The sequence below is a fragment of the Balaenoptera physalus genome (assembly GCF_965194825.1).
Source record: "Balaenoptera physalus genome assembly, chromosome: 9".
NCBI classification, from domain to species: Eukaryota; Metazoa; Chordata; class Mammalia; order Artiodactyla; family Balaenopteridae; genus Balaenoptera; species Balaenoptera physalus.
Window position 1 is genome coordinate 7,539,740 of NC_138888.1, and position 9,554 is coordinate 7,549,293.

Below are 9,554 nucleotides of genomic sequence, written 5' to 3' on the forward strand. Positions count from 1 at the left end.
GAGGAGGATGAAAGAAGAGGATGAAACTCGGTAGATTTACGTGTTTTTTTTTTTTTTTTCTGCACCACACAGCATGCGGGATCTTAGTTTCCTAACCAGGGATCGAACCCGTGCCCCCTGCAGTGGAAACGAGGAGCCCTAACCACTGGACCGCCAGGGAATTCCCCTTATGTGTGTTCTCTTTAGAGAATATTCAACCAATAAAAAAGCTAAAACTCATTGAATAAAACAATTGCCTAGGAGGGCAAGCAGAGAAAAAGAGGGTTCCAGAATCCAGATCATTGCTGGGAGGCTCCAGTTTGTTACATGTTGATTGCAAACTGGCCGAGGAGGTCCTGGTGTCCTTGATGTTTTTCCCAGCTGAGGACACCTGCAGCGCTCACATTAACGTCACATCAGGGAGTGAAGAACGGCAGAGTCGCGCTGATGCACTGGGCTGCCGTCTGCCCCGGCCCAGTTGTAAACAAGTGTTTTATTTAGCCTTTACTTTTTCAGGAAGGCCAGGGAGGGGGACTAGGAAATGCATTCCACCCCTTCCTTCAGCGAGCAGGTGGTGCAGTGCCAGATGCTGGGGAACGGAAAGTGGCAACTGGTGCTCAGATTTCCTGGGTCCCGGCCTGGCCAGGCAACCTCTCGCTGCTCTCAGGCTGCTGAGAAGAACGCTGTTGGCTCCCGTGGAGATAACTTGATTATCCAGGTTAGGTTCTTAAGCTATAGTTTTTTCTACTGAATCAAGACAGCTCTACAAGTGAGTCCCACTGACAACGTCAATGACAATTTAAGTTTATAACTGACTGCGGAAAAACAAACATAAACAAAAACCAAGAAACCAAATTAAAACACACACACGCACCCCCTCCCCACTCGATGAGAAATGTATGTGGTTAGCTCAATGAATACAGATAAATAACTAGTCAATTCAGTAAAACGTTAAGAAAATGCTGTCAAGTTTTCTCAAGACTCTCAACTCTTTCTAAGAAGTAAAGGCCAGTATCTAACTGCACTGGACAGAGATTTTGTTGAAATGTGGAACAAAAGAGAAGTCCCAAAGGCACTGCACTGTTCATTTTAACTAAAGGGTAAAATGAAAACAATTTATAGGAGGTGTAAGTTATGTGTGACTATTACGTATGCACATAAAAACTTCTGATTATCCCTGTAATATGCTAAGTTCACCCTGGAGCGGCAATAGACATCTTTCGGTAGCAATGGCAAAAAACAACAAGACAAGTTAAGAATGAAGACTGAAACAGAAACTACCTCCCATGAACTCCTGAGAACACAGAGAAAGAAAGTCCCTCTGATGGGGATTTGGTCAAGCTGGTAGAGACTATTGAGAATAATACCTCAATTTTTGAAGAAAAGGATGCAAAATTTTAAACAAACACAATTTTACATCTCCTCTGAATGCACCAGCTGCTCTGAGTTCTGAAATAAAATGTAGTGAAAATTCCTAGTAAATAAGATAAACAGACTTACTTTTTACTTAGAAAAGTCCAAGACAACTTCGTCATTTCAAAAAGACTTACCCAAACTGTCAGGTTTGTAGCCATCTTGAATAAAGTCAAATTAAAGATGGCAGATGAGTATGGATTTAGAAAGCTCTTTATTTTTCAGGCTTTAATTAGAGTTAAAATATTTGGGTCAGAAACAGTGAGTCTTGGATGAGGATACAGCCTGAAAGACTTTCTTTTCCAGAATCTCATTCTTCAGACCATGAAAAGTCATGCTTAGTGGACGGAAAGTTGGTTAAACCGTTTTCTCTGAGATAATTTTAGAGCTGATTCCCCTAAAAGGCTACTCAGTATTCTCTTCAGGGGCAGTCATCCTGGTGATGATGTCAAGAAAGGCTGAGAGGAAAAGTCTTTCTAATGTTAATTCAACAGCCCAAGTAACCAAGTCCCGAAGTTCCCTTAAGTGGAAGTAAGGATGTCAACTCAAGCAAGGAACCTCTGCTAATATTTGGTATTCACACACAGCATTAGAGATTTGAACTTATTCTTAGCAGTCAATTATGACCAGCATGTGACTATAAAAGCAGCCGAATCTGCAGAATATACAAATAAAAATGCATCCAGAATAAGAGCAATTCATTTTCAATGTTGCTAAAAACAATTCTAAGGCTTAAATTGGGCAATTCTGTCTACAAAATAAAACTGATCGGACCAAACAGAAAAGTCTATCCTTTGCCTTATATTTTCTACTATATGAGAGTGTTCTCTATAAAATAGCTTGATTCTCACCCACTTAGTTACTTCAATATTGGTTTGGACATATGATCTTCAATGATTTCTAGGATCATGCTGAATGCAACACACATTGAAGTCATCCCAGTCAGTCTAGGGCCAGAGAAAATCTTCTGGGGAAAGTTACATGATGGAAAGATGGGCCACACTTAAGTCATTAATCTTTCTCTCCACTTTCCTAACTTCATATACAATGAATACGTAATTAATATTTGATGCCTGTTCCATATGCAGTGAGAACAGATGACGTTGTCTTAGGGAACTACATTTAAAAATTAAACCTAAAACTAAAAAGTGCCAAAGTAAAACAGAAAGAACAGTGAAGTCTCCAATGTTCCTGATTTGTCACCTTCTACTAAATTGTGCATAATTCCCGAGGGCAGAAATTATGTCTGTCTTGTTCACTGCACTATCTCTATTCCTAGTTTACTGGCAGAAATTAATAGACACTAAATAGATGTGCATTGGCCAATATCTTCCCCAGCTCTTATAATGTGTTAACTCAATGTGGTAGGTTGAATAGTGTTACCCAAAGTTCATGTCTACCCAGAACCTTAGAATGTGACCTTATTTCAAAATAGGGTCTTTGCAGATATAATGGTTAAGTTAAGGCACAGAGATGCAGAGAAGGTCATGTGAAGATGGAGGCAGAGATTGGAATGATGTCAAGGAATGCCAAGGATGGCTGGCAACCGCCAGAAGCTAGGAAGAGGCAGGGAAGGATCCTCACCTAGAGCCTTCAGAGAGAGCATGGCCCGGCCCACACCTGGATTTCAGACTTCCAGGCTCCAGGTGTGTGAGAGAATAAATTTCTGTGTTGCAAGCCACCCAGTTTGTGGTACTTTGTTACAGCGGCACTAGGAAACTAATACGCTCAAGAAAAATGAGGTAAATGTAAATAGTCAGTTCTGTTTATCATCAACCATTCCAGTATGACAGGACTTCACATCTTTTTTTCCACCCTTCTGTTCTGAAGATGGGCATTTCTGTAATTTTATTTAAATAGGGTCTATCTGATGTTTTGGGATTTCATAAATCCTTATTTAATTAGTAAACTCATCTGTAAATGTCTGACTGTTTCGACTTCCACAATATTATCAGTTCTTCCCTGATCCGCAGAGGATTCGCAAAAGAAAAGGCAGCTTCTCTTGTGCTGACACAAAGAACTACCAGCAACTCCAGCTCTGCCAGCCACCTCCCACCCCACACCTCCTGAAATGCTGAAATAATAAATCTGCTCTAAAACACACGTTCCCTGGGAGTTTGAAAGGCTTCCTCTGTCCAGTGCCCGCTGTGTTCTGAGGCAGAGATAACCGGCTTTCCATTAACAGTGTATTTGGAGGCACTGACAACCTCTGTACCATACACCGGTCATCAAGCCCCCCCTCCCCCCAATTTAACTCTGAAACATCTCTGAAATCACCGTCTCCCATTCAGGCCCGACTGCCACGACCTTGATTCCTGCTCTCAGCCTCTCTCCTCCCCATTGCCATTGTCCAAACTGCAACAGCCACTGGGAGGGCACCTGTCCTCCACCTGAAGCTCACAAGACCACGCCCAAGCTCTTAGCTTGGCCTTGGCTGTGAGGCCATCTCCACTGGTGACGGATGATCCCTCAGCCTCCTTGCCAGGAGATTCCTGTGATAACAAAGAACGTTTGGTTCCCGAACCATCAAAGGTGGTGCGTACTTCTGAGAACCATGCTTTCCTTTGTAAAATCACTCCTAGCCTTCTCTTCTGTAGGGCACATTTCTTTTCCTTCTTCATACATGCCTAGTTCTCACCTCTGGGAAGCTCCTCCTGACTATCCCCATGGATTAATCACTTCTTGTACCTTTTTTTTCCTATTTCTAAATCTTGTAACTCATTCTATTCGTTCATTTATCACAGTTTGTTGTGAGAGCATTAAAGTGTCTATATTCCTCACTAGGTTGTCAATCTTTTGAAGTCAAGACGTGTTTTCCTTCCCTTTGCAACCTCAGTGTTTCACATGGGATTGGCCACGTGGAAGAAATGTGAAACAGGGTCAATGATATCACAAAATTAAGTTGGATAAAGGTGATCAAAAATAAACTACAGGGCTTCCCTGGTGGCGCAGAGGTTGAGAATCTGCCTGCCAATGCAGGGGACACGGGTTCAAGCCCTGGTCTGGGAGGATCCCACATGCCGCGGAGCGGCTGGGCCCGTGAGCCACAACTACTGAGCCTGCGCGTCTGGAGCCTGTGCTCCCAACAAGAGAGGCCGCGATAGTGAGAGGCCCGTGCACCGCGATGAAGAGTGGCCCCCACTTGCCGCAACTAGAGAAAGCCCTCGCACAGAAACGAAGACCCAACACAGCCAAAAAAAATAAATTAATTAATTAATAAAGACACTAAGCTTCAAAAATTTAAAAAAAAAATAAATAAACTACATTAATTCCACTCCTGGATCTATAGCCAAGAAAAAACCAGAAGCACTGATTTGAAAGGATACATGTACCCCTATGTTCATAGCAGTGTTTTTACAATAGCCAAGAAGCAACCTAAGTGTCCATCAACAGATAAATGGATAAAGATGTGGTATATACATATACAATGGAATACTACTCAGCCATAAAAAAGAATGAAATTTTGCCATTTGCAGCAACATGCATGGACTTGGAGGGCATTATACTAAGTGAAATAAGTCAGACAGAGAAAGACAAATACTGTATGATATCACTTATCTGTGGAATCTAAAAAATACAAAAAACTAGTGAACATAACAAAAAAGAAGCAGACTCACAGATATAGAGAACAAACTAGTGGGTTACCACTGGGGAGAGGAAGCGGGGAGGGGCAACATAGGGGTAGGGGATTAAGAGGTACAAACTATTAGGTATAAAATAATCTACAAGGATATATTGTACAACATGGGGAATACAGCTAGTATTTTATAATAACTATAAATGGAGTATAACCTTTAAAAGTTATGAATCACTATATTGTACACCTGAAACTTATATGTATTGTACATCAACTATACTTCAATGAAAAATTTTTCAAAAAAGTAAACTACATCACTCCAAGCTAGATTTCACACATCTGTTTCATCCATAAATGAACTGAGAAATGGAGAAAACAGAAAAATCTATAGAACCAACCTTTTATACTCAAAGTAGTTAGGCTGGTCTGGCAGAAAATAGAGTGACATCACTAGAGCATGACTGGCACTACGATTTTGATGCTATGGTCCCTTTTCTAAAGATAAGTTCTCCATTCTTGATTATTTTAAGATTTTTTTCAAGTTCTTGGCTGCCAAACAGACTTAGGGGACAATTACCTTCTGGTAAGAATGCAGTGACAAGACATGCCACTCCTGCCACTATATTGCTTGCCGCAAAGGGTAGGCGCCGACCAAAACGCTCAATGGTTAGTAAGATCAAGAGGGCTCCTGGCAGTTCCACAACTCCCGAGATGAAGAAGTCGATATAGAGGTTGCCTCCTGTAATTCCCAGGCGCATGACAAGTCCTTGATAAACCACAGCACTTGTGAACCTGGAGCAACATCGAAAGACAAGGGCGAACAAGTAAGAGATAACTTCAACCTGATTTGAAGAACGGGATGCATTGTAAATTTGACACAAGCTTTTGAATCCGTCACAAGTCAAACTTACCAAGCAAACGTAAGTATAAGTGTGCACTTCCTCATCTGGGGAGTTCTCACCAGATCTAAAAAGGATGGATTACTAACTTCCTCATCTGTAACAGTGATCTATATGAGAGAAGCAGATTTCAGTAGCAATATACAGCAAGAAACATCTGCATATTATAGAGTTGTCATTGACCAGATTCAAAGCTACCATATGATCTTACTGAACAGACCAGGGTCTTTCACTATCACATCTTAAAACCTGAGAATAAGAAGTTTGATTCTCTAGCCTTTGTAATAGGTCAAATTCACAAAGATGTGCTTGCTGCATTGAGAATCTATTCTTAATGGTAATACCAGCAGTACTATATGCTCTGAGTAAACAAGGATAAAAGGTGTGTTCTAAAGTAAAATACATTTGTGCATTTATTAAACTGGAGAAAATAAGCATAAAACTGGTGAAAGCAGTTCCAAACAAGTTCCTTTATCCATTAAATCCTCAAACCTTAAGTTGCCAAATAAGCTAGACTAATGGTAAGTTCCCGAACAAGCATGGCACCAAGGGTATCTTTTTGCTTCTGTCCATTTACTGGAATCCAGCATCTTTTTGATCCAGGAAAATTCAGCTCATCTCTATCTGGCCATCCAAGAAGTTGGTCTTTTCTTTAATTCGATTAAACCAATATTGCTGTTTGCCTCCTATGTCTAAGGCACTGTAAAGGAAACAAAGCTGGACATACCCACTGCTTCTAGCCCTGTGTGCCAAAGAGATCATAACTCGGTCCCCTTGAAGTGACCACTGTTTCACGTTTCCATGCACTTGCATATTCTGTTACTTCTGCTTGAAGAGTCCCTTACACCTCCCCAGTCCGGATTTCCCTGCCACTGGGAGGTCTTCGGAACTGATGATCCCCAGTCTGTGCCTGTACTTACCAGACTTCTATCATAGCCCACACACAACTGCATGCCTTTACGGGTCTACTTATTTTTCTCCCTGCATGAGCTCTGGAGTTCTTGGAGGGCAGGGACTGCATTGTGGCACCAAGCAAAGTGCTTGGTGTTCAGCCAGTGTTTGGGTGATGACTGAACGTTGAGACAGGAAGTCAAGTGCCTTGGCCATGTCTGTTCCGTCAGAGTATAGCCCTCGGTCTTTGTCCTTCTGTTAAGTGAGAACCCTGGCTAGCAAAAACAGGACCCTCACTGTCTGTTTACTCAACCCCAGATCTGGTCCAGGATGAGTGAAAATCTAGGCAAATTTTCCCCAAGACTTTGAGTCAAAAGTCCCTCTACCAGCAGTCATAGGACTTTGACTTAAATTCACGCTGATAGTACAATACCTTGTCAATCACCTGTTCTAAACATTACGCTCAACAGGTCAACCAAAGCTGCATATCTGCTGCCTATGCTTGCTCCAAGGAAAGGCACACACACACATAAGAAGACTGCAAAATGGATGTCTTTAGATCACTTTCTTTTCCTAAGTCTTTCCAGTGCTGTATTTCTTCTATACCAAGACACACATTCTTCACAGTTTAAAAATCTCGAAATTAGGATGTGTCCTACACGCGTCCTTTCTTATCAACTCGGCTGATAAGAAAGCAATGTGCCCAGTTTCAATAGCATGGTTTTTCTTACTGAGTGGTGCATAAAATGATGATGTGTCTCAAAATTAACGGTATCTTGGGGTCAGTGAAACAATATTAGTAGTTACCATAGCAATGCCGGTGGAAAACTGCTAATTGATTCCATCTCCCTTTTGATAACAGAACCCATGGAATTTTAGTTGGGGGCATGGCAGCCTAGCTAAAGTCATATTTTCTAGCCTCTCTTTCAACCACGGGTGGCCCAGTGACTAAGATCTCAGCAGTGAGGTGGGAGCAGAAGCCATGTGTACAAGCTCTGTGTCCCATCCTTTAAAAAGGAAATGGCTTGCTCTTCATTCACTGTCTTCCCTTCCTGAAGGATGGAAGAAGACAATGCTGGTGAAATGGCTTTGATTATACAACCTATTGCAGGCGATGATGGAGAAACAAGGTAAATGGAACCTGGGTCCTAGAGGACCTCATGGAACAGAGCTGCCTTAAGCGCTGGGCTACTCAGCTCTGGGTGGGCATGTTAAAGAAAAAGAAACTTTTCTCCTTTTTGTCACTGTATTTTTGTGGTGTTTCAGCAGCAAGTCGACTTGTACTGTACTAATACAATCCTTATTAAAATGTTCCCTGAGCTAATCCTCGAAATTCCAAGACCCCTACCTTCACCTTTGCTGCTCCAAAAATAAAGCAGAAATACCGTAAGTGAAAGAACTTAGTATATCACAACAATACAGCTGGCTCTTCACATCCACAGGTTTTGCATCTGTGGATTCAACCAACTGTGGGACCTGTGATTGGTTAAAGCTGTGGATGCAGAACCTGTGGATACAGAGCATCAACTGAGACCCACTCTATATAAGGGTCTTGAGCATCCGAGGATTGTGGTATCTGCAGAGGGTTGTGGAACCAGTATTCCGCAGCTACCAAGGGATGACCGTATATTATTACATGGTTAGTTACCAAAATGTTTTTCACAATTAGTTTCTATATATTGCCCACATTAAAATGGCTAACATCTATGGAGTGTGCAATATTTGTTAGATTCTGGGCTAAGTACTTTACATGAATTATTCATTTAATTCTCATCAAGACTCTCTAAAGTTAGTACTTTTATTGATCCTATTTTATAGATAAGAAAAACAAGGCTTAAGACACTAAGGATTCAATAGAAGGAAGGTGGCTAAGCTAGGACTTGAAATCCAGGCAGTTGATGGAGAGCCTCTGTTCTTAATCCTCTCACTGCATTGCTGATTGTATAAAAAGCTTTTTATTCTAGAAAACTTCTTTGCAGTTGACGGTGACTTCTGTATAATTTTAAAGAAGGACATTATGCACTTGACCAAGTATTTAATCTTTAGTTAAAACACTGTTTTATGGAAAAGTTGGCCTTGATTAAAATAATTTAGATTTTGAGGACCTTTAAATTCAAGATTAAAACCACTCATCATATGAGAGCTGTTTTCCTCCATGAATGTATCACTTATTCCAGTGATCCTTATCTTTTCACTTAGGGTTTTTCCACAACTCAGACCCGGGTCATGTTCATCTCAGACTGTTCTCTTCTCTCCAGGGAGAGCTGACAGCTCTGCTCATGTACACATGTACATCACTGTTGACTCAGAGCACACAGATAGGGACAATCCTTTCTTTTCAAAAGCAATATTCAAAACAATTTATTATGGACGCTCTTTTATTTCCTCTTCAATCTTCTTATTTTCTGCCTATAGCCATGACTTGTATCTCTTAGGTAAGACTGAACAAATTACTTTCTTTCTGGTCCATCCAATGTCAACATCCCAGAGTTTAAGGGAAATCATACTTCACATATTTCAAAATCTCTAGTCAATTCAGATAGATAATTTGACGCTTAAACACCTTTGTAGATTTTTCAGCTATTCATGGTTTTTTTTTTTTTTTAAATAATGTTTTTTTTTTTTTAATTAATTAATTAATTTATTTATTTTTGGCTGTGTTGGGTCTTCGTTTCTGTGCAAGGGCTTTCTCTAGTTGCGGCAAGTGGGGGCCACTCTTCATCGCGGTGCGCGGGCCTCTCACTGTCGCAGCCTCTCTTGTTGTGGAGCACAGGCTCCAGACGCGCAGGCTCAGT

General features: G+C 41.1%; 1 protein-coding gene across 2 annotated transcripts in view; it reads right to left on the reverse strand.

Moving 5' to 3' along the window:
* SLC22A3 (solute carrier family 22 member 3) overlaps positions 1-9,554 on the reverse strand; it is a 92,220-nt gene that overhangs the window by 12,504 nt on the left and 70,162 nt on the right. For both annotated transcript variants that reach the window (XM_082475597.1, XM_082475596.1), the window contains 2 exons: positions 5,881-5,978; positions 5,547-5,761 (listed from right to left, as the gene is read on the reverse strand). In XM_082475597.1, the coding sequence (XP_082331723.1) occupies positions 5,547-5,761; positions 5,881-5,978 (313 nt within the window). The remainder of the gene's footprint in view (positions 1-5,546; positions 5,762-5,880; positions 5,979-9,554) is intronic.